The 25,488-nt window shown below is 43.1% G+C and overlaps 1 protein-coding gene across 1 annotated transcript; it reads right to left on the minus strand.

Moving 5' to 3' along the window:
• Window positions 1-413: 413 nt before the first annotated feature.
• Window positions 414-23,220, minus strand: SAR1A (secretion associated Ras related GTPase 1A). Its single transcript, XM_043981836.1, has 7 exons — window positions 23,068-23,220; window positions 7,645-7,715; window positions 7,396-7,515; window positions 6,948-7,013; window positions 5,309-5,412; window positions 1,697-1,828; window positions 414-574 (listed from the first exon to the last, which is right to left on the minus strand). The coding sequence occupies exons 2-7, from the start codon at window positions 7,700-7,702 to the stop codon at window positions 458-460; spliced, it is 597 nt and encodes a 198-aa protein (XP_043837771.1). The 5' UTR covers window positions 7,703-7,715; window positions 23,068-23,220; the 3' UTR covers window positions 414-457.
• Window positions 23,221-25,488: the final 2,268 nt, after the last annotated feature.

Consider the following 25,488-nt stretch of genomic DNA (forward strand, 5'->3'; position numbering starts at 1 on the left):
GATTAAAAAAAAAACAACCCTAATAGAGACTCTGGACTAAACAAGTGAATGTTAACTGAAGTTGGAAGGGACACGGATTACACTGATAACACTTCTTTTAAAAAATAGAATCCTTTTCTTTTTCTATTGACTACAGTGGTGAGACAAGTTGTTCTTTTCAACTGCCTTTGCAGAGCGCCCCGGCAGGCAAGAGCCCCCTGGCAGCCAAGAGCCTCCGAGAGCGAGACCTGCTTCGCCCTGCCCATGGGGAGGTGCTCCGCTCCCCACCCCTCGACGGGTGGAAAAGAACAAGTGTCACCACTGAGCCATCAGAGAGCTGCCCAAGGCTCCTCCTGGCTTTCCCAAAGCCAGGATGTGGTCGGAGAGCTTTCCATGTCCTAAGAGAAAAGTCCACGAGGAAGCTGCGAACAGGATCAGTCCAGAGAAGTCAAAGGCTTTTATTTTCAGTGCCCCCACATCAGTCAATGTACTGAGAGAGCCAGCGGAAACCCTCGCCGTAGCCCTGCCTCTTGAGCACGCTGCACATGAACACCTCCATGGGGCGGGCATTCAGCTCCCTCAGGGGCACGTTTCCCTACAGGAGTCAGAACAGAGAAAAAGTGATTAGACTCTTGGCAGCCCCACAGCCTCATCGTCTCCAGTCTAACTAATGATTAGGAGATTGAGGGAAAAGGCAAGAAAACTCCCAAAGAACCCTGGCATGCAGAATTAGCGGCATTTCAAATTTAGGGGTGGACTATGAGTGACCACAAGCAAAGGAAGAGACAGGTGTGGCTTGTGTCACCGAATCCAGGAATTCTTGTCAAAGGCAAGACTGATGCACAGATCCATTTGCAGAGACAAAGGAACAGTGATAATGGGGGTGGGAAGAAGATAAGAAAACTGTCAAGGCGGGAAAACAGAAAGATTTAAACAAGCATCCAAACCAAAACACATTATTGGCTGAGAAGGTTGGGAGACCCCTGCTCTAACTAGTCTAAATCTCTCTCTCCATCAATCTCATGTTTTCTCTGTCTCTCCTATCCTGTGTTTCTCTGTGCCATCTCTCTGTCTCTGTCTATCTCTGGCACACCTATTTTATACAACAGATTCATCTTTCTCACCGGTGCCAGTGTGGTCTACTCTTCTAGAAGACTCACGTTCTAATCCTTGTTCTGTTACTGATTTGCTCTGTAGACTTAACCTCAGAGAGAGAGAGAGTTTCCTTACCTGAAAAATGGGGATAATAATACTATCTATCTCACCAGGGAATGACAATGATGGACATCATGCTTTGAGATCTGGGACTCAGAAGGGAATATCAAATCACAACTCTTCTTCTTTGGAAACAAATTCCCTACGTGAATGAAATTAATTTCTAGCTAAGCAAAAAACAGTTCTTCCAAGAATGATTTGTCAAATAAAATTTGAATGGAATCCAACAAAGCCCGGATACTGAGGTGATAACTCTGCGTTCCTCGTCACCATTCTCACCTTGATAAATAGCACCTTCATCAGGAAGGTAGCGTGTGCACAGGTATTGTGTAGGGACATGCAGTTAAAATCTGAACACAGTCCTGCCATCAGAATCATAAAATACTCCTAGTAAAAACAAGTTTTGGTCATCTTAAACTTTCTGAAAGACAGTTATAATCCAGATTCTTCAGCAGGAAATTTGAGGCTAAATTTCTTCCCCTAACGGGTGTTTCTCTCTTACCTTTCCTGTGGTCTGTCCATAAAGCCCAAATATCTCACGGAGTCTTTCCTCACTGATGGCATCTGATCTGTCAATTTTATTGCCCAAAATAAGGATTGGCACATTGGATATTGTTTCATCTGTCATTAGTGCCTAAAGACAAGACACAAAAGTTAGTTTTTCAAAATAACAAAGGATGGTGAGCAAGCATATGATGTTTAGTGGTCCTTGAGCCGTCTACCCGACAATGTTCCTAACTAAACAATTAGGGAGAGGCTGGGCAGGCTATAAACTCAGCTTTCTAGTACTATCCCAATGAAACCTCCTTTGTTCCAGTGACAAATGGCCATCTGATTTGGCTGGGCATAGATTGCAGCAGAATCGATCCAGTCAGAATTCACAGTATAATTAATTGGTCCTACACAGTCTACCTATGCAGTGCACGCGTGGGGTTCTACGTGATCTTTCAAGATACTCAGAGGCAGGCCTATCAGAGATCAGTTTAAATGTTTGTAAACAAGCATGTCAAGAATCTAACTCCACAGGCATGAACTGGGCACCTATGTCCAGCAAAAGAAATGGAAGAAAATATGAAACACTCAATGTGATGAAGGCCGTCAAGTGTATTACATCTTGATTTGAAAAAAACGGTATCCAGAAATGAGGCAGGTAATAAACACAAGGCTCTGTAAGAGAGAAAGAGGTATGCAGTGATGGTTCTGTGTGATGTAGAGGGACTGAGCAAGGTCTCCTGAAGTAAATGTGAGTTGAACTGGATCCTGAGGGATGAAGATTTGATAAGCAGAAAGAGAGGGAAGGCATTTCCTAAAGGTAGAATAAACAGGAGGCTCTAAACAAATGTGGACAAAGCCGAGGTACATTAGATACAAACAAAGTGTGCCAAGGAGAGTGGATATAAATTATGCAAAGCCTCGAATGCCATGCCAAAGCAGACTTTAACTTAAAGGCACTAGGGTACCCGAAGAGACAGTGACCTCATCTGGAGGCAGCAAGCTGGAGAGATAAAGAAGGAAGAGAAAATGGCAAAAGGGATATTAGTTACAGAGGCTGTTGTAGTAGCCCAGGTAGAAGAAGATGGTAGAGGCAATAACAGCATTTTGAAGGATACTTTGTGAGGGATTTTGATAGCAGAATTTGGGACTGCAAAGGCAAGGACAGATTTCAAGCCTGGCTTACTGGCATAGGCTCATCTGGGATTATGAGGGCTGTTTTGGATGTTCTGCACCTGAAACACTGAAGAGAAGTTGAGAGTGATGCCCAGGTGTGGAGATGAACTGAACTTAGGAAAAAGTCTAAAGGACTAAAAGTAGTGACTCAAGGGTTGACCTTCAGAGAAACACCCACAATTAGAAGACAAGAATAGGAAGAAAAGTCAGCTTGGCTGAATGTCAAGGAAGCCAAGGGAAGAAAGAATATCAGGAAGGACAAATCATCAAAAGCTGGGGAAAAGTATAAAATGAGCACTAAGGTCACTGGCCTGGAAAAGGCCAGTCATTCAGTCTATTGTGTTTCAATAGAGCAGGGAGAGTAGAAATCAGGTTAGGGACAGAGGCCAAGGAAAAGCATAATTATGGCCAGAAGAAACAGATGCCTGGACTCCTAACATCTCTTCCAGAAATCTTATTCTTTAGTTTACCTTTCAGATGTAGGGAGAAGGGAAGACTTTAGGACCAAACAAGAGACAGCATTATGAGATATCAAATGATAATTCTGATAACATTCAATTTAAAAGGTTTTGCACAAACAAAACCAATGCAACCAAGATTAGAAAGAAAGCAGAAAGCTGGGAAACAATTTTTACAGAAAGTTTCTCTGATAAAAACCTCATTTCTCAAATAGAGAACTGCATCAAATTTATAAGAATACCAGTTATTCTCCATTTATAAATGGTCAAAGGATATGAATAAGAAGATTTCAGATGAAGAAATCAAAGCTATCTATAGTCATATGAAAAAATGCTTTAAATCACTATTGATTCAACCATTCTGGAGAACAATTTGGAACTGTGCCCAACAGGCTATAATACCATTACTATGTCTGTATTGCAAAGAGATCTAAAAAAAAAGGACTTAGCTGTACAAAAATATTTATAGCGGCTCTTTCTGTGGTGACAAGGAACTGGAAATTGAGGGGATGCCCATCAACTGGAGAATGACTAAAGAAGTTGTGGTACAGGATTGTAATGTAATACTACTGTGCTATAAGAAATGATGAGCAAGGAGCAGCTAGGTGGCAGTGGATAGAGCACTGGCCCTGAAGTCAGGAGGCCCTAAGTTCAAATCCAGGCTCAGACACTTGACACTTACTAGCTGTGTGACCCTGAGGAAGTCACTTAACCCCAATTGCCTCACCAAAACAAAAACAACAAAAAAAAAAGAAAGAAAAAGAAAAGAAAAGGAAAAAAAGAAATGATGAGAAAGATGCTCTGAGAAAAACCCGGACTTACATAAACTCATGCAGAGTAAAGTGAGCAGAATTGGGAGAACACCATACACAATAACAGCAATATTATATACAATGAAGAGTTGTGAATGAATTAGCCCTTCTCAGCAATACAATGATCCAAGACAATCCCAAAAGACTCATGATAAAAAATGCTCTCCATCTCAAGAGAAAGAACTGATGGAGTCTGAATGCAGATCAAAGCCAACTATTTTTCACTTTCTTTTTATTTTTTGGATCATTTTCTTCCACTAGATGACTAATATGGAAATGTGTTTCACATAACTGCACATGTATCAGATTGCTTACCATTTCAGGGAGGGAAGTGGGGAGAGAATTTGGAACTCAAAATTAAAAAAAAAAAGTTAAAAAAAATTTTTACATGTAATTGAGGAAAAAAATAATTACAAAAAACAAAACAAAAAACAACAAAAAAAACCATTCTAGCAACGCACCAAAGAAAACCCACTAAATCCTTTACTTAACTTTAAACTCAAGTTTTCCCATGCAAACACAAAAAACAGGAGACATCCAGTTCTGATGCCTGCTTACAGACGGAGGTCACCCTGGGTTCTTCAAAAGTATGTCAATGAGGGGCAGCTAGGTGGCGCAGTGGATAGAGCACCGGCCCTGGATTCAGGAGGACCTGAGTTCAAATCTGGCCTCAGACACTTAACACTTACCAGCTGTGTGACCCTGGGCAAGTCACTTAACCCCAATTGCCTCACTAAATTAAAAAAAAAAAAGTATGTCAATGAAACATAAGCTCTGCTAGATTCTACTAAGACGGAGAGCCATCAAGAACAGGCCTGGTAACCCAGATTTGCCCTATGTCAATCCTAAATGCACCTAGGTAGGTTTGGAGAAGCTGACCACCAGACAGGTTACTGCAAGGTGCTAATTTTTTCTTTAGCCACAGCAACTCACAAAAACCTGTCACAAAGGTGCATAAACATTATAATCTGCCATGGTGGAGGTGAGTGACCACACAAGTGAAAGAACAGATCCCTGAAATAAGGAAGGAGGCATAGAACATATAATTCAGTACTTTGGTGTGTATGAGAGAGTGCTTCAGTCAAAAACTCAACACAATAACATGTCTCAAATTAAAGCAACAGGAAGCAGAGAAGAGACCGAGGACAGAGTTTTGAAAAAAGACTACAAACATACAGTGAGTTCAACTTTGGATTCCAGAAGGCGAGGATGATCTGCACAGTCCACCAAGAAGACAATCCCATTAATTGCTGGCAAATAGTTTTTCCAAACACGCCGTGCTAGAAGGACAGAGGTAATAAATGTGCATTTATTTCCCAAAGAACAAAACCTGACGCCCTAAAGACTTAACAAAAATGATTCTCTATAAACGTGACAAGTTAAGTTACATCTGCTCCAGATTTGCCAAATTCAATCCCAGTGTTAAGTCAGTTCAGGAAGCAAAGTACTCCACTCTATAGAAATATAGTCACTGAATTATGATTCACCTGCTGCCTTTGTAGAAGGTTAAGAAAATCATGCAACTTAGCAGTTTTTCCTCTAACTTTTGTAATACCAGAGAGGCACCAGGTGATAGAGTTGAGTCCTGCTCACCAAGACCCCAGCTACCTCCTTCCCCACCCCCTACTCCCACAGTCCTCCAGGCTCTCCCCTTCCCAAAGGTCATAGGGCTAGGTCCCTGACTGCAGAGCAGAGACAGACATTCAAATGGCTTCCAGTAAATTAGAGCCTCCCCCGTGTCCATCCCCTGACCTTTTTGTATGCTCTGCCACTGTACCCTAAGAACCTCCAGGCCATGTCATCTGTCATGCTGCCATGCCCTCTGTAACCACCCACCCTGCTGTAGAACCTTCCTCTATATGTAATTTGAATGTGAGCTCCTGGAGAGCAGGGATTGCCTCTACTGGCATCCCCAGCGCTTGGCACCCAGAGGGTCCTTGATGAATGTCTTTTCATTCAACTGCTATACCATTGATTACATTATTCAGTGTCCTTTATATACAAACCCACATGGTATATTCCTGCTTGGGTTTAGTTCCATGGGAAAAAATTCTCTGCAGATGGATTTGTACGCTCTTGTTGGAAAATGACAATTATGTACCAAACGTTTCCCTTTTTGCCCTGGCTGCCACAAAGCTTAAGGCAAAAGCCATTGCCCGAATGCTCTAGTTTGCTCAACTGAGATGCCTGAAAACATCTATTCCTTCTGCTTCTTTCAGATGGTCTCTGTTCTCTTCTATCCTGAAATGTCTTATCTTGCACTGTTTTAATCTGTAAGCCACCTCAAGTCCTTTTGAAAGAGACAGGGTACCAATCTTAAATAAATAAAATAAAAATTGAATTAGATGTCAATAAAAGCACTTACTACATAATTATAATGCTCCAAAAAGAGGCTTATTTATTAATCACATTTCATAGCAAATTCCTACCCCCTTTTGTCCCCATCCCCATTTCCATTAGTTTGACTCCTTCAGTCTTAAAAGACAACTAAGCCACAAACAAGAGTGATCTACTTTGATTATTTCTCTAATTCTATACATTAAAGCTGCTCTGGAATAAGAAAGCTATGTATGTTTCAAGCCTAATAAGAGGACTCAATGATCCTCATGCAAATGCAAATTAGCATAGTGGCAAAATGTGGATCTGAAAGTCCTAGGATTGAGACTCCAACCCAAGATCACTTCATTTCTGTCCATGGGCCTCAGTTTACTCATCTGTAAAATGAAGGGCTGACTCTAAATCTGTGACTATAAATAAAGGCTCATCTAATGTTAACTAGGACAGGCTACTAAAAGCAGCACAAACTATCTCTTACCTTGCTCATGTCCACCAAGATCAAAGGTTGTAAAAGTCATTCCCGCAATTGTCAGCTCTTCAGATGCTGGAAAAGAAAACATCTCTTTCATTTTAGCTAAAACCTAACGATCATTAATACTCACATCGATAATATGATTGTGTATACACTCAGCAAAGAGAACTCTCCAAATTATCCTCACTGTTACAACAGGAATTTCTATTTTTCTGCTACTTCTCAGAAGTGAAGAGATTTCATGACCAGACTATGAGTTAAAACAGCATCATAAAGGAATTCCAACAGCATGTTATCTATGTGTTTACAATTTGAATGTGTCCCACAGAATGGTTTTCAAGTGATTTTTTTTTTCTTCTTTTATATTTGTGTTAATAAAAGTGAGGCTCCTATTTAAACTCTACCCGCCAGCTCTCCAGAAGCAGAAATTGCCTCTGGACATCTTCAGACCTACTTGGATGTAGTGTTGGAACATGCTGGCCCAATCTGTCATCTTTGAGCATGTGCAAAAGGGTTGTTTTGCCTGCATTGTCCAAACCCAAGAACACGAGTTTTCCAGATTTCTTGTAGAGTCCTATAAAAGAAACAAAAATTTAAACTACAACCTTGTTCAATTTGCAACATGTTTCTCACTTTTATCTTTTGTAAGGGGATGTATACAAAGGTTTAAATCTAAGATATATTTCAAAAAAAACTTCTTTACCTAAAAACTGGAGGACACTGCTGAAGCCATTATAGATCCATTCAAAGATGAACGACATTATTGTAGCTCAACTGGAAAAAAACAGACAGCAAACATTAATTTGGACAATACAATACCTGTAATGGAATAATTATTGTACTTTAAGAAATGACAAGCAGGATAATTTCTGAAAGGCTTGGAAAGAGTTACATGAACTAACTTGTAGTGAAGTGAGCAGAACCAGGAGAACTATGTTCACAGTGACAGTACAGTGACAACAATATTGTTCAATGAAGAACTGTGAATGACTTAACTATTCTCAGCAAGACAATCTCAAAGAATTAATGATGAAGCATGCTATCAACCTCCAAAGAAAGAACTGATACTGATTGAACACAGACTGAAGCATGCTATTTTTTTAAACTTTATTCAAGTTCTCCTATTGCTTACCACCTCAGGGAGGAGAGGGAAGGAAGGAGGGATAGAATTTGGAACTCAAAACTTTAAAATTACTTACAATTTACTTATACCAAAAAAAAATTACTTACAACTTATAGTATTACACAATACTAAAGTTAAGAGCCACAACTTAGAGCTGGAAGGTCCTTAAGAGGCATTGAGCCCAATTCTTCTATTTTAGTGATGAGGAAAGTAAGTCCCAAAGGGTGCAAGTGACTTGCCTAGAATGACAGAGGTAGCAGCAGAACTAGGATTCGATTCCATGTGATCAATTCCAAATAATAATGTCAATGATACTAAAAATAACCATAACAGTAATAATAACAGCCAACATTTAGATAGCATTTACCATGTGCCAGGCCCTGTGCTAAGTCCTTACAAATATTATGTCATTTGATCATCACAACAACTCTGGAAGGTAGGTGCTGTTATTATTCCCATTTTACCACTGAGGAAACTGAGGCAAATAGAAAATAAGTGAATTGCCCAGGATCACAAAGCTAGGAAGTGTCTAAGGCTGGATTTGAACTCAGCTCTTCCTGCTACCAGGCCTAGCACTCTATCCACTGCACTATCTAGCTGCCAAGTCCAGTATTCATTTCATCCTATCTTTCTGCCAAAAAGTGATCTTAACCCATTCTGTCCTTAAAAGTCCTCCTCTAAAGTATCACGGTGGCAAAAAGCTAATTTCTTTCTCTCAAGTTTTCCCATCCATCGCCATTACAGAATGTCCTCTCGTGGGTTCTGACTGCCTTCCTTTCTGAGTGATGAATGGGACAATGTTAGACTTGGAGTCAGGGTGACCTGGGTTCAATTCCTGCCTGACACGTAATAGCTAGATGACCAAGTTTTGAGTCTTTTAACTTCTATGAACCTCAGGTTTTCTGCTCTGAAAAATGGAGTGAATAATCTTCATAGCATTATTTCATAGGGCAGTTATGGAGTTCAAATGGAAACATGTGAAGAGGTTTTTGCAAACCTCAAAGTGCTGTGTATGTCATCTACTTCCTAAGTATAAGAAATGATGAAGGAGAAAGTTTTAGAGAAATCTGGGAAGACTCGTGTTCTGGTGCATCAACATCAGTAAGATTTTAAACTAGAAACAACTTAGACAGATTTGGGACTTCTGATCAGTGCAATCACCAATCACTTGTCCAGAGGACGCATGATGAAACGTGCCACCCACCTCCTGAGAGAGGTGAAGGTCAAAGAGTGCAGAATGAGACATATTTTTGGACACGGCTAATATGGAAACCTGTTGTGCTTGACTCCATGTTTGTAACGGGTTTTGTTTTTCTTTTGCTCTCAATGAAGGGAGGGATAAAAAGTAGATTTTTGCTGATTAAAAAAATACATATGCTATGTCCTAAGTATTCTGTGAAATGGGAAAAAGGAACTTGGGCAGAAGCTTAGCACAGGTGTACCCTATTGAGATCTAAGTGTACAAAGCAGACAAATTATGCCATTACTATTCACATTATTATTAATAATTTTTTTTTGCAGGGTAATGAGGATTAAGTGACTGTCCAGGGTCACATAGCTAGTAAGTGTCAAGTGTCTGAGGCCAGCTTTGAATTCAGGTCCTCCTGAATCCAGGGCTCGTGCTTTATCCACTGCGCCACCTAGCTGTCCTCTACTATTCACATTATTAAAGAAGATTTCTCATTTCCTTTCCTTTAAGTAAGTCCCCAATTATATTCAGAATGGTTAAATTTTCAAAAATGCTATTTATATTTAACCTTAAATGTATCCCTTTATGGTGGAGGGGCAGTATGGTACAGTGGACAGAGAGCTAGCCTCCAGCACTCAGAAGTGGCTAGATGACCTTGGGTAAATCACTTCCCTTCTCTAAGATTCTCTCCAAGTTGTAGGGGAGGTGCTGACCTGCCCCACAAGAGGGAGATGCTCACCAGGAGCCAATGAAGTCACAGGTCCAGAAAAAAAAAAAAAACCTTCGCTAGGCCACCCTGCAAATTCCAGCCCCACTCTCAGACTCTCTCCCTTTCTGAAACCACAATCCAGTGAGCCAACCCTGCCACTGCAGAGAAACTGAAATCTTCCTTGTTAAAAAGAGCATCCACAGTGACAAAAAGCACCAAACACACCATGCCAGCAAAAGGGGATTTGCATCGTTATTTTCTAATACACCTTAATTTATGAGGCTCTTTTTTTTTTCCCCAATCAAGCATTTATTATTTGGTACTGAGCTACCAAGACAAAAGCAAAGCAGTCCCTGCCCTCATAAACCTTGCTTTCCACTGACAGATAACAACAATTATACAGGAAAGTGGAAATGAAAAAATCTCTGAAGAAGGGGACAGGAGCATCTGGAGAGGAAGAGGGAATCAGCAAAGCCTCCTGATGTGTTGTGTTCTGAACACACTGAATTTGAGATGACTATGGAACATCCAAATAAGATGCCCAATAGGCAACTGATGATGTGTGTCTGGAGTTAAGGAGACTGAGGAGGGGCATCCAGATGTGGGAATCTGCACAGAGCTAACAGTTGAATGGATGAGAGGTGATGAAATGATGGCGAGAGAGAGAGGAAGAAAAGAAGGTATCCTACCTAGGACAGAGCCCTGAAGTCCATCCAGGCAGAAAGATGTTAGAAGCCAGAGCAAAGGGGATGAAAAAAGAATTCATGAAAGAAAATGCATTTACTATGAACCAAACACTGTGCTAAACACTGGGCAAATCCAACCACTAAGACAGTTCTTATTCTCAAAGAACTTATAATCTAACATGGGAGATCCCACACAAAGGCAAGCAGTGGCCAAGCAGGAGTATTTTGGTTAGAAAAGTCCCATGAATTCCTCCAGAGCACTTTCTGGTGTAAGGTAATTTGTGAAGAAGCTGTAGATGAGGTAGCCAGACTGGTAAGAAGGGGAGAAAATGGAGCAGATGAGTGTAGAGAGCTTCTCCTAGGAGTTTGGCTATGAAAGAGAAGCTGTTAGCTTGCACAGTCAAGTGAAAGTTTTTCAAAGATGGGGGAAATCTGGACATGTTTAAGCTCTGTCCTACTGATGGAAAGGGCAAGCTCCCAGATAAGATGGAAAGGGATCAAGGACACAAACAGAAAAGTTGGCATCTGCAAGAGAAGAGTCACCTGTTTCTCTAAGACGAGACTGATAAAAGATGTTGAAGTGATTTCATTGCGGGGAGAAGAGGGAACTCACAATGGATGGCTTGAAGGATTTTTTTTTTTAATGAAGTATGACGCTAAGTCCTCTGCTGCGAAGGTGAAGGGAGGGAAGTGGCTTGGGAAACAAGATTTGCAACAACTGTTGTAAAGAATGGGAGATCGAATCTCAACTTGAAAGAGGAGGTCTGGAGTACCCTGATGAGGCAGGCCCCGGTTAGTCTTATTGTGTGGCATACTCCATGTGATTAGCATCATCGAAGTTGGAGCAGAGAAGGTCAGAACAATCCAGGGCTGGGGTTTCGAAAGGAATGATCAGTGATTGGATAAGGAACTCAAGGGCAAAGAGCAAAGTAAAACTGAACTGACGAAGTCAAGGGTCAAGAGCTTAAAGGGAGGAAACTGAATTAAGTGCGGGGGTAATGGCCTGGAAAGTCAAGAGGAAGGTATATGACTAGAAGACAGAATTATATTTTCATAGGGCTCCCCTTTGTGGGGGGGGAACCTACTATTTCCCAGGACAATCGATTTTCCTTTCAAACAGCAATAATGGTTAGAAAAGTGTTCCTTCCGAGGAGCTGAAATCTGCCTTCTGAAAGTCCCCCATGGCCCTTCGTTCTGTTCTCCTCTCTCCACTTGCCAGTCCTTCAAAAACTTGAGGCAACTCTCATGTGCCCTCAAATCTACTCTTCTCCAGGATAAACGTATTGTGTTCTTCCTACCATGATTTCAAGGGGTTTCAGCATCCTGATCACCTTCCGGACCCACGGTCTGGAATCTTGTTTGATTATACACTATTACTAAAAACTTCTGTGCACACGTTCCCATCATGCACATTCAGTTATAAACTATAGACATGTACCACTGCACTAGGTTTATACTGATTATAAAACTTATATAAAAAGAGACATCTGAAAAGAATGCAATAGCCCTGAAATAATATTTGAACTTCTTGAAGACAGGGACAGATTTTTCCTTCCTTTTATTCCCAGCACTTCAAACAGTTCCTGGCATAAAGCAGGCACTTAATAAATGCTTCTTGAGGAGACTGAATCCTGAAAGGGGGTAGGGGGGTAGGGGCTACTGGCATTTATTGTAAGGGACTCCCATGGTCAGGCTTGAGCTTAAGGAAAAGCATCTTCACAGCTGTGAGCAAGATGGGCTGGAATAAGAAGTGACTTCAAGAGACCAGTTAGGAAGCTGTTACAATAGTACAAATGGGGGCAGCTAGGGGGCGCAGTGGATAGAGCACCAGCCCTGGATTCAGGAGGACCTGAGTTCAAATCCGACATCAGACACTTAACAATTACTAGCTGTGTGACCCTGGGCAAGTCACTTAACCCCAATTGCCTCACTTAAAAAAAAAAAAAGATCAGAAAAACAATAGTACAAATGAAAGGTGATTAGGGCTGATGAAAGGTGCTGCTGTGGGAGCAGAGAGAAGGGGATGGATGTGACTTGTGAAGGGAGAAAACAACTGATATGGGCCAGGTGTCAACTGGCTGGCTAAATGGGCTGAGGAAGAGCGAGCCATCGAGATGACACTAAGGATATGAACCAGAGTAACTTGAATAATGGCTGTATTCCCAAGAAGAATCAGGAAGGGGGGGTTAGTCTGGGATCTGCTGTAATCTGTGTCTATCCATACTATGCAATTCGCTGTGTTCTACTCAAAACAAAAAGTGGGGAATCCCACCAGGTTCTTACCCAACAGTCCCTACCTCAGAACACACTGCCTGCCTCCCAAAAGGCTTCTGCCAAAACCACAGTATGGCCCAAAGACCCTGGCACAGCTGCTGCTCTGGGTAACCAGGGAGCAGTAAGGTTATAAATGCCCTGAAGTTGGTAGGTGAGGGCAGAGTGGGAGAATGTTGGCTTGAGTTGGAGACAATGCCCCAGGAGAGGAGAAACCAGCCCATCTCCCTAAATACATAGCCTCCTCCTCCAAAGGGACCCCGGTCCCCACTTTGGAGAGCAACACTCCAGACACGATACTCTCTAGTTCATTTCTCAAAGTGCTTCCGTATAAAGAATGTGGCAGCCCAATCTGAATTCTCCTGATGCAGTCGGACCAGGGCCGAATACAGTGGGATTAGCGTCTCCTACGCTAAGAGCCTATGGTTGCATTACTTTTTCTACCTACCACCCATGGTACTTCTGTTGATTTATAATGAACTCATCAACCTAAAACCTGCTAACTCTGCCTCCCCAACTTTGTATCTTTCTAGGTGATTTTTTTTTTTGGGGGGGAAGCAGGGCAATGAGGGTTAAGTGACTTTTGCCTGGGGTCACACAGCTGTCAAGTGTCTGAACTCACATTTGAATTCAGGTCCTCCTGAATCCTGGCCCGGTGTTTTATCAACTGTGCCACCTAGCTGCCCTCTAGGGGATTTTAAAAACCAAATATAAGGATTCCGATTTATACCTCTTAATTTCCATCTTCTTAGATCTGGCTCTACATTCTGGCCTGCCAATATCTCTTTGGATGTGGACTTTACAATCCAAAGTATAAACTAACCCTCCCAGCTTTGTAACATCTGTAAATTTATTAAGTGTGTATTCATCCAAGTCACTAATGAAATCAGTCATAGAGAGATTCCCCCAAATACTTTCCCCTCCAAGGAGATATCAACATAGTAATATCAATTCTTTGATCAATTATAATAGTTCAACTACTTCATAAAAAAAAAATCTAACTGTATAATCACATCACCTGAACAAAACCATGAGACACCCTGGCAAAACCTTTGCTAAATTCTGGGTAGACCATCTCTACGCATCGCCATGATCTACTAGTATCCCTGCCCTGAGAGAGGTGGATGTGACATGATCTGTTCTAGATAAGGCTGAGCTGCTTCTCTGTGACCATTCCTTCCTTTTCTACTACATTCTAGAACTGAGAGTCAAACTTACCTGCATCCACTTTGCAAACATTACTCCCTCTCCTTTAAAAACAACTCACACATTCACCCTCTTGGCAGCCTTTCTGCACTTATCCTATTCTTCACAATCTTCAAATACTACTTTATAATAAATCAGAAATCCTATCTGTCAGGCTTACGAGTAGTCTAGGATCAGTTTATCTGGCTGGTCACTTGAACTCATCAAGGGTAGTTTGGCAGCCCTCCTGATTATCTTAAGTGTCAATAACTCCCCATTAGCCATTTTTCTTTTGTTCTTCCCAATCCAAAGAGCACTTTGCTTGGCAGAGAAAATAGAAGTAAGATAAGAGCCGATTAGCTATCTTCTCTCCACTGCCTGTGAATCATCCCACACACCTGCACTACCATCCCATCCTCTCTAGTCCTTAAGAGGGACAAAAAGGCCAGAAGCAAGCTGCACAGAGGGCCTGACATTCCATGGAACCATGATGCTATTCACATACCCAACTCCCACATATACTGTCTTCATGGATGCTGCAGGTAAGCAGTGGTACAATGGAGTGGTCCTCATGGGGGTAGGGAAACTCAAGACACAAATTTAGAAGAAGAGAATGACTCTGAAGCATCTATTAGCAAAGCCTCTAAGAAAAACACAACTTGGGCAGAAACTCAATTAACATTCTTGGAACAGATGAAACAAAAGTTTTAAAAAGTATTTTAATGTTTTTATAAATTAGAGTGCCAGAATAAAAAACTGGAAAAGAAATAAAAGTTATAGAAGAAAGAATCACAAAGGGAATTAATAGTCTCATACAAGAGGTACAAAACCATAACAAAGCATTAAACTCCTTAAAAATCAGAAAGAGCTTGTCCATAGAAGCCAATTAATCTACAAAATAATGAAAAATATTACAACAAAGTCAAAGGGCTGTAAAAATAGAAGAAAATATAAGGTATCGCCAAGCAAAAACAACTGACCTGGTGAACAGACTGAGGAGAAAAAAAAAATGTAAGAATCATTGGATTATTTGAATTCCATAACCAAAAGAGAGACAAATTTCAAAAAATCCTAAAACTGCTTAGACCTTTCAGAGCCAGAGGGCAACGTAGAAATAGAAAGAATCCACCCTCTGAAACTCCATCACAACCCAAACCCAGAGGTCCAAAAAAACCCAAACAAACAAACAAAAAAACCCACCAAGCAGCTAGAAAGAATTTAAGTACCATGAAATTACAGGCAGGATCATACATGATTTAGCAGTCACAACTATAATACAACGAAGAACTTGGAATACGAGATTCCGGAACACAAAACATACAGGCTTACAGGAAAGAATAACTCACCTAGTAAAACAGAGGCAAAAAAAATGACCTTTGCAGTAAATAGAACGATAGGCCAAGAGTCAGGAAGACTCATCTTCATGAGCTCAAACTTGGCTTCAGACACTTACTAGCTGTGTGACCCCCCAGGCAGGTCACTTAACACTGTTTGCCTCAGTTTCCGCATCTGTAAAATGAGCTGGAGAAGAGAATGGCAAACCGCTCCAGTATTTTTGTCAAGAAAAATCCCCACCAAAAAAAGAAAATCCCCAAATGAAGTCACAAGAAGTCAGACATGACTGAAACCACTGAACAACAAACAAGCATTCCTAATGAAAAGAGCAGAGTTGTTAAAAACTTTGAAGTCCAAATACATGAGTTAAGAGAAAAATTAAAACGTAAACTTATATGAACAATGATAAAGGACTACACAAAGATAAACTGCTTAGGGGCAGCTAGATGGCACAGTGGATAGAGCACTGGCCCTGGAGTCAGGAGGACCTGAGTTCAAATCCGACCTCAGACACTTAACACTTACTAGCTGTGTGACCCTGGGCAAGTCATTTAACCCCAACTGCCTCACCAAAACAACAAAAAACCCTGCTTGTTCATGTCCTTTAACCATTTATCTATTGGGAGCCCTCTTTTAATCTACTGAACTGGTTAGTCAGTGATTTCAGCCTCCCTCCTCTAACAGGGGCCTGACAGAGCCAGAATTGGAACATCTGAAGTAAGCTAAGTTGAACAAAGAGGCAAAGTGTGTCTAAGTCAGTGGTTCTTAACCTTTTCTGTGTTTTGAACTGTCTCAGAGTAATGTTTTAAAATAATTAAACATATAAGATTGCAAAGAAAACTAATCATACTGAAATACAGTTATCAAAAAAGTTTTCTAAACTGTGACTGAGGCTGATTGGAGAGATTCTAGAAATTGGGGAGGTTAGGGACTAGAGGCCAAGGGCTGTTGAGGTGGGGAAGATAAGAGAACTAGGTATTGAACTTATTGGGAGGGGGAGTAATGCAGTGTCCCAAAAATGACAACCACAAACACTAGAAAGGACAGAATACATTGGAAAGGAGGACACCTAGTGGCAGAGAAAGGAATATAACTGACCATGTGGATCAGAAAATATGCCAACTCCTTCTCTGGGTCCCAGGTGCCAGGGAGTCAGAGAAAGCGTGGCCAGTGTCAAAGAAGATGCAAAGAGATGTGTGTTTTCAGGACAAAATTAGGTTTCAGCAAACACCAGAGGATAAAGGGAATCTGAGAGGAAGGAATCTAGGAATACTGAGTTAAAAGAGAAAAGAACTTTGGAAATTACCTAATCCAATCTCATCATTTAACAAATGAGGAAACTAAGGGACAGAAAAGTTAAGTAACTTGGTCAAGGCAAAATCAGGATTCAAACTCAAGCCCTATACTCTAAAACCAGCTGTTTTTCCACATCATTCCAAAAATGAAGGTTCTCAGGGGGTGAAGCCCTGGGGCCAGCCAAGAAAGCATGGTCTGGGAAGAGTCCTGGACACTGCTTGATACTTCCAGGTCCTAGTCCTAACAAACGAGGAGCAAAGCTAAATGGTTTGGTTAAGGGCATGGCCAAAAGGGGAGAAAAAAAAGGGAGAATGGACTCAGAGAACCCAACAAAGTAGATCAATCTACTGCTCATACCTAGAGATTTGCAATTATTCATTGTTGTCAGTGCAATCTTACAACTAACTCTTCTCAAACCTACTAAGGATGGGAGTTATTCCTCAAAGAAAAAAAATGCCCCAGCAATTTTCCTTTCACAAAGCCTCACTCTATAATCTGGATATGACGAAAACTCGTTACCTAAAAAAATCATTATACATATTGCAGGTTCTCTATCATAGAAAGAACCCCCAACCATGTGCATCAATAACAGTTCAAACCCAGAATTAGCCAAATTGACTTGGAAAAGAACCAGGTCTACAAATGCTGAGCCTTCAGCCATTCTCCTTATGATCAACAAGTTAAATGATGACCAAGTAGAATTTCCTACCTATTTTCCCACATTGTACCCACTGCCTTTAATGTGAAACAGTCTGCTCTAAAATTTAAGGGCACTAGCCCAAAGCACTGAAGTTAGTTAATAATAAAAGGTACAAATTGAGAATCACAAGTTAGACAAAGAAGAGACCTGAAAGGTCATCTAGTGCAACCACTTATTTTACAGATGATGAAACTAAGGCCCCAAAGGTCACACAAAAAGTTCTTGAGATTTTTCACTTCTTGGTACAAGATCCATACCACAAATTCATCCAATTTTCGCAATCTCAGATTAATTTTTAATATAAGTGCCTCAATCATCTTTATCCTCAACAGCGATGAGTACAAACATAAAGAAATCATAGTGACTACAACACTGTGAAGGATAACCTGGGGGTTTCTGAAATGGGATGTTACGTTTAAGTGCCACTGTAGTATAGACTGTCTAACAGGAGCGTTGTTAGGGTCCTTGGTTACAGAAAAGCTTATGTAGCTATGTGGCAAAGGTCAACAGTTGATCCCATTCCAAACTTCAAATGGCCAACGAGGACTTAAACCAGGGGTTCTTAACCTTTTTTGTGTTATGGACCCCCTTTTCAGAACGATGTTTTTAAGTGTGAAAAATAAAACATACAGGATTATATAGTCAGTCGATAACCACTTATTAAGCACTAACTATGCCACGCACTATGCTAAACCCCGAGGATACAAAAAGAGGCAAAAGACAGTTCCTGCCTTGGAAGAGCTCACAGTCTAATGAGGGAGACATGAACAAGCATGTACATATAAGCAACATACAGGAAAATAGGAGATAATGAAGAGAGTGAATGCATTAGGACTAAGAAGAAGACTTCTTTAGAACATGGGATTTTAGCTGGGACTTTAAAAAAAGCCAAGAAAGTCAGTAGCTGATAAGGGGCAAGAGCCTTGAATGAAAAGGAGACAAAATGCCTGGAGCTGAAAGATGGAGAAGAGAAACCTATTACACTGATTTGTAGCTATCTATCTACCTATCTACCTATCTACCTATCTACCTACCTACCTACCTACCTACCTACCTACCTACCTACCTACCTACCTACCTACCTACCTACCTACCTACCTACCTATCTATCTATCTATCCAAAATCCAAAGGTTAAGAATACCTTCATCAAGCCACAGGGTTTAGGCCTAAGGGGCTGGAGGGGTCTCAGATGGGCCCAGGTGGAGGGGGTGGGAGTCAGGGGACATGACCAGATAAGACAGAACTCCACCCTCCTTAGCACCTCAGAACCTCAGTTTCCTAATCTGTAAAATGAGGTAGGCTTAGAAGATCTCAAAGTCTAGGACCCTCAATTAAAGCGAGTAACGGAAAAACCAACAAAGGCCCAAGAGAAGAGATAGCAAAGCATACCTCCTTCCCTAAGGGCAGAAATAATCTGACTAGGACAAAATATATACATTGTTCCATGGGGCCCACAATTCAGATGTTTCGTTAATCTTTTTTCCTCTGTCACAAGGGAGTGTTCATCTAGCAGGGTATGATAGGAAATGGCAGCAACGCCCCCCCCCCTTTAAGAAAAGACAAAAGGGGCAGCTAGATGGTGCAATGGATAGAGCACTGGCCCTTGGAGTCGAGTTGTGTGACCCTGGGCAAGTCACTTAACCCCAACTGCCCCACAAAACAAAACAAAACAAAACAAAACAAAACAAAACAAAACAAAAAGACAAAGACAAAGAAGGGGGCAGCTAGGTGGCGCAGTAGATAAAGCACCGGCCCTGGATTCAGGAGTAACTGAGTTCAAATCCGGCCTCAGACACTTGACACTTACTAGCTGTGTGACCCTGGGCAAGTCACTTAACCCCCACTGCCCCCCCCCCCAAAAGACAAAGAAACTTAAAAACCAATCAATCCCATCATCCTGTGTGGAGGTAAATCGAAAAAGCAACAGCTTGCCCAGTCTAGCCCTTCTGCAGTATACAAACACTTATGTGCAAAGCGGGCAATATAAAGCATGCCCAGTGTCTCCACAATGGTAAACAAGGCCTCAGAGGATGGAACGGTTGAACACTTAGTGAGATGCCAGCAGCCCAGGCCCTTGCCACTCTGTCATCTACTAGCCCAGGTTGGCACACAGTGTTGTTACTATTGGGTGACTTCCTTTGACCTAGTTTCTCCCACTGTGAAGTGAAGAGCTGGATAGATAACCCCTACGGTCCATTCTAGCTATAAAGGCTAGGAAAAGGAAGCAGAGAAGAAGGTGCAGCTCTTAGCTGACCTACACTTCAAAACTCCTCTGCCACTTAATATATCTGAGGTGGGGAAAATAACTTCTTGTCCATCTGTCTGTCTATCCTTCAGTTTACCCTTCAGTAAAATATGTAAACTATATGAGAAAATCTTTAAATTCATCTACAGCTCTAAATGAAAAAACTCAAGAGATTTATGTGGTCCAAGGGTTCTTAACCTGAAAACCATGATTTTTTAAAAAAACATTTTGATATTTGTTGTATTGCAACATAACCAGTTTCCTGTGTAGTCTTCTATGTTTTATGCATTTAAAAACTTTACTTTGAGAAGAGCTCATTGGGTCACCAAACTTCCACAGGGGTGCTGGGCAGAAAAAAAGTGAAGAACCCTTGATCTAATCCAACCACCTCATCTTTCTGAAATGAAAACCAAAGACTCAACAAGGGGAAGGGAAGGACCTGGCCAAGGTGACCAAGTTCCTGGGCAGCTTCTGACCCTGGATGAGTGATGAACACTTACTTTCTAGCACTGCCCCAGCTGAGCTCTTTGACTCTCACCACAACACTGTGGCCCATACACTCTCTTCCTCTAGCTCTGCCACTTCATCATGGTGGGTAACCTCTCACTCAGCAACACTCATCACCTTTCTCTCTCAGGGCTGTTGTAAAGATCCAGTGAGATAATATACAGAAAGTACTTTGAAAAGTTTTAAACTCTAGATAAAGGGTAGCTATTATTAGATAGTCTCAAAGCTGTCTGGGGCCCTGAGAGAGGGTAAATGACATGCCCACAGCCACAAAATCTATCAACAAGCATTTATTAAGCGTCCACTCTATGCCGGGAACTGCAGCATATACAAACAGTAAACAATGCCTGCCTAGAAAGAGCTGACTATCAAAGGAGACAACACAGAAGTACATGCAAAAATTCAAAGCAAATTTGGAGTAGCTGGGGGAGGGGCAGAGGGACTCTATTATGAACCAGAAAAGGCTGTAGTTTGTAAAAGGTGGTATTTGGGCAGAGCTTTGAACAAAACTGGGGATTTTAAGAGGCAGACACACAGCCTGTGCAAAAGTATGGAGAAGACAAAATGTCATGGAGAAGAGATGAAATGTCATGTCAAAACTGATTCTGAGGCTGACCCTTAAACCAGCACACCATATAGCCGCTCGGGGACTCTCCCCATTTCAGACCTAAGGAAATGGAGGTTCAAAGGGATACAACGTGGCCCAGGATCCCACAACTAGTGAGTGTCTGGGGTGACACTCTGAGGAAATGATCCTCTTCTCTCTTCGTGGGAGTTAAGCTCCCAGAAGCAGCTTTTCCCACTCACTGCCTCTTGCTTCCTCATGCCCATACAATCTGGCTTCCAACCTCACTTACCAGACATGGCCTGTCCTCAATCCTTCTCCTTGACCTCTCTCCAGCATTTCCCACTGCTGACCATCAGCCCTTCCTGGATACTCCCTCCTTACTGCTTTGTATGACACTGTTCTCCTGCTTCACCTGTCTGCCTGCTCTTTCTCAGTCTCCTTTGCAGGGTCACTTTTCCTGACCCTTCTCCACCTGAGTGGACTCCTGGCCTTTGCTGCCAATTCTAAGTCCACAAGATCTCCCACATCCATCCCCTTATCTCCACACACAAAGTTACTCCCGAAGTTCAGACTCAGAACATTCCTGGCCTAGACTATTGCAACAGTTTCCTAACTGCTCACCTCCTCTTCAATGTCTCCTCTTTCCAATCCACACTGCACAGAGCTGCCAACTTGATGTTCCTAAAGCACATGTCTAACCCCGTCACCCCCCTCGAGAAGCTCCAGTGTCTCCCTCCTGTCTTTAGGACAAAACATGACTTCTGTTTGGCCCCTGCACACCACTCCAACCAAGGACTGTGGCATTTCCACCTTCTGTGCACCAGAGTGCCGATATGTTGTGCACTGTGTATGACATTCCGTCTCCTGGCCTGGCGCCTTTACATGCCTGGAAGTGCTCCCTGCTCACTTGCATCTCACAAAGTCCAGCCCAAGTGCAACCTCAGCCTGTCCTGACCCGTCAGTGCTCATCCCCCAGAAGTTATCTTCTCTATAATTGGTGGTTTAATTTTCTGCGATCATGTTGCTTCTCTCCAATAGAATGTAAATTCCTAAAGGACCCAGATTGTTTCATTTCTGACCTTGTATTCCCAGGGCCCAGTACAATGCCTGGCAGGGCTGCTAGGTGGCAGGAGATAGAGCCCTGGTCCAGGAGTCAAGAGGACCTGAGTTCAAATCTCACCTCAGACATTTACTAGCTGTGTGACCCTAGACAAGTCCCTTAACCCTAACTGCCTTAAACATCTCCATTCTTCTTGATGTATATCCTGCTACTGGACCCAGATGGCTCTGGAGGAGAGAGGGAGGTCGGTGACCTTGCACAGCCCTCCCTCACTTAAATCCAATTCAGTGCAGGTCATGACCTCACCCCAATGTCTTGGTCCTCTTCGGGAATGAAGGACCAACAACAGTGCCTAGCACTTAAACAAACAAAAAGACCAGTTTGTGTAAATTTGTGGGAGAGGAAATCACCTTTCTCCAAAGTCTTCAACTCATAGAAAATTGCTGGTCTTAAGACCGCTAGGTCATACTGAGCGAACTAAGTCGCGAGCCTCTTGTGAGGATAAAATGAAATAAAGCCTCTGGAAAGCTTGCAGAGAACCAGAGGGATGGGGGGCTGTGATTTCTGCGGCGTTCTCGGGCACAACCACCGAGTACCGGGAAACGCAGGGAGGTCCCGCGTGAGAAAACTCCCTCCACCCACGCTGTGTGGTCACTCTGGCCTTAGAGGGGGTCCTCGCTCGGCGGGAGGGTGTTCCCTGGTCCAGGACCGCCCCCCCTCCCCCACGGGGGCAGGGTCCCTGCGGCCCGGGAAGGGAGGGGGGGTTAAAGAGCCAGAGGATACAAAGTCTACAGGCAGGAAGGAGAAGCCTGCGAGGAGGCCCGGGAGGACCTCCCAGCGGAGGGAGGTCGCTCCGCCGGCCCAGGCAGCACCTTCTCCCACTGGAAAGGGGGCTGGGCAGGGGGCGGCCGGGGTCCCGCGGGCCCGGATGGCCGGCACCTGTGAAGCGCTTCGGGGTTCCCGAAGCGCTTCACGAACGCTCCTAGTCGCAGCCCCGGGAGGCGCGGGCCGTCCGGGGGCCCCCGTTGCAGGCGGGTAAGCTGAGGCCCCGAGGGGCCCAGCGGGCCGCGCAGAGGCCGCGCTCGGGTCCCCCTGGCTCCGGGCCCCGCTCGGCCCCACACGGCCCGGGCCGCCTGCGTGTCACTTCCCCCCCGCCCGCCTCGGGCCCGGCCCGACCCGGCCAGTCTCCCCGGCGGCGACGGCCCCACCCGCCTCACGGCCCGCCGCCCTCCGCCCCCGGCCCGCACTCACTCGGGCCCGCCTGGGGCTCCTGGAACGGCGGCTCCGGCTCCCGCGGCTCCGAGCCTCCCTCTCCCTCACCGGGGCCAACACAACAGCAGCACCAACGGCCGCCAGGCACTCGCCGGAAGGACGTCACGAGGGCCCTCCCCCGGCCACTTCCGGAAGTGCGCTTTTGCCCCTGGGGCCCGCCCTCTCCGCTCCCCGAGCCTGGGAGACAGGCCGGGAGGAGGAGAAGGGGCGGGGCGGGGCGAGAGTCGGCCCCGCCCACCTCCGGCGGGCTTCGGAGTGCTCGAGACGTGGCAGTGCGAGGAGGGCGGGGAGGGAGCGGAGAGCAGGGGGCGGGGTGGGGGGGTTGGCAGCGCCGTAGGGAGCCTCCTCGCCCGGCTTCCGCTCCTCTCCACAGACCCGGGTTCAAATTTCGGCCCCGTCGCCAACTGGCAGGCGTCCCCATCCCTCGCTCCAGCGCAGCGCTGGAAGAGACTCATGGAAACAGGCTCGGGTCAGGAACCGGCCCCCACCCCCCACCTCACCCCCTACCCCCGTGCCACCCCCGCCTCCCTTGAACCTCTCCGGCAACGGGGAGCTCACTACCTATCGATACAGTGCTTTACTCCAAAAGCAACATTTTCATTCTCTCAAGCACCATCCCCATGACTTGCACCTACGGATGCCCAGCTCGAATGGCCCCGATGCACACCCCGGCCCGTGGTGCAGAGCACTTTCTCGGCATTGTTTGGCACACAGCAAGCGCCTAATAAATGCGAGGACTGGCGTCCCGTCTGAGATCTGTGAGACCGTTGCAAAGCTAACCTTGCAGGACACCTGTAAGGGGGGGGGGGTTGGTGGTGGTGGCGTGGACGAGATGCCCCCCAAAGGCCCCCAGCAGCGCAGTTACACGTGCACGGTCCCACAGCTGTCAAATGCTGGAGGAGGGATTTGACTGTTTCCACCCGCTCCCTTGACCACTACGCCCTCTGACCTCCTGCGACCTCTGTGCCAAGGTCTGCAGGCTTCTCAGTGCCCGTCCTAGAATCTGGTATCCAGGAGTGGACACGACAGTCCAGCCATGGAATGCAGGGCAGGGGTCACCCCGCGGCTCGCTCATCAACAACACCTACACATCTAGGGCTGGACTTGGAATATAGAAGCCCCGGGTTCAAATCCTGCCTCTGACACACCCTGGCTATTTTTCCCCAGGCAGGTCTCTTAACCTCTTAGTATCCCAGACCAGATTGCAGTAGCTTTTCTTTTGTGTCCAGTTCACTGCTGACTCATGATGGTTTTGCAATCTACTGAGATCACTAGAATTCCTTCCTAGAAATGACTGCTAGCTACACCTCCTCTAAGCTGTTGATCACATTGTTCTATGAACTAGCTTGATTTCATATAACATATATAACACTATATGAATAGATAAATAAAATATACAAATAGTATATACATATAATGTACTAACATATAAACATAAATAAAATATGCAAATACATTGTGACTACATAAATAACATAACTTATAGATATGGCTATAAAAACAAATAAAACATAGATATACTATATGAATATACAAGCATAGGTAAAATAGAAATTATATGAATATAAATAGATATATGTATATAAATAATGTAAAATATATTCATATGATAGATAAACAAATATAATTTATTACTATATAGACATAAGTACAGGAATAAAATATATAAGTAAAATATACAAATAGTATCTAAATATAACATGCTAATATATTAAAATATAAATAAAACATACAATTATATTGTGATTATAAACATAAATAAAATTAAAATCTATCTATATACTATATGACTATAAACAAATAAAATCTATAGATATAACATGAATAAACAAAATAAAATATAAAATATGCAAATATATAGATAAAATATATAATTATATAAATAGCATAAAGTATATACATATATAAACAAAACATACAATACAAATATATAAATATATCACTATACATTTAGATATATAAATATAATATATAAATAGTATGTTATGTTAATATAACCTATTAATATACAAGTGAAATATGAAAATGCAAAACATAATGTTTATAGTATATAATATACGGACATAATATGTGGATAAAATACATAAATATAATAAACATGTTATATGTACATACGTGTGTATGTTATATGCCTCCATGTATTATCTGCATACATGTATGCAGAATACATCTATGTGTTACAGCTGACTCTGAACACATATATATTCTCTCTCCTCAAGCAGAAGATTATGTACTTAGACTGAATGGGGAAGAAGTGGATTTAAATTCTGCCTCTGACACAAGGTATTTCATCATGATACCTTAAGCTCTGCAAGTCCTAGTTTCATCATCTGTAAAACCAGGATAGTAACATGTATAATACCAACTTCATAGGTTAATTTCGAGGCTCAGATGGGATCA

Source organism: Dromiciops gliroides, chromosome 2 (genome assembly GCF_019393635.1).
Source record: "Dromiciops gliroides isolate mDroGli1 chromosome 2, mDroGli1.pri, whole genome shotgun sequence".
NCBI lineage: Eukaryota > Metazoa > Chordata > Mammalia > Microbiotheria > Microbiotheriidae > Dromiciops > Dromiciops gliroides.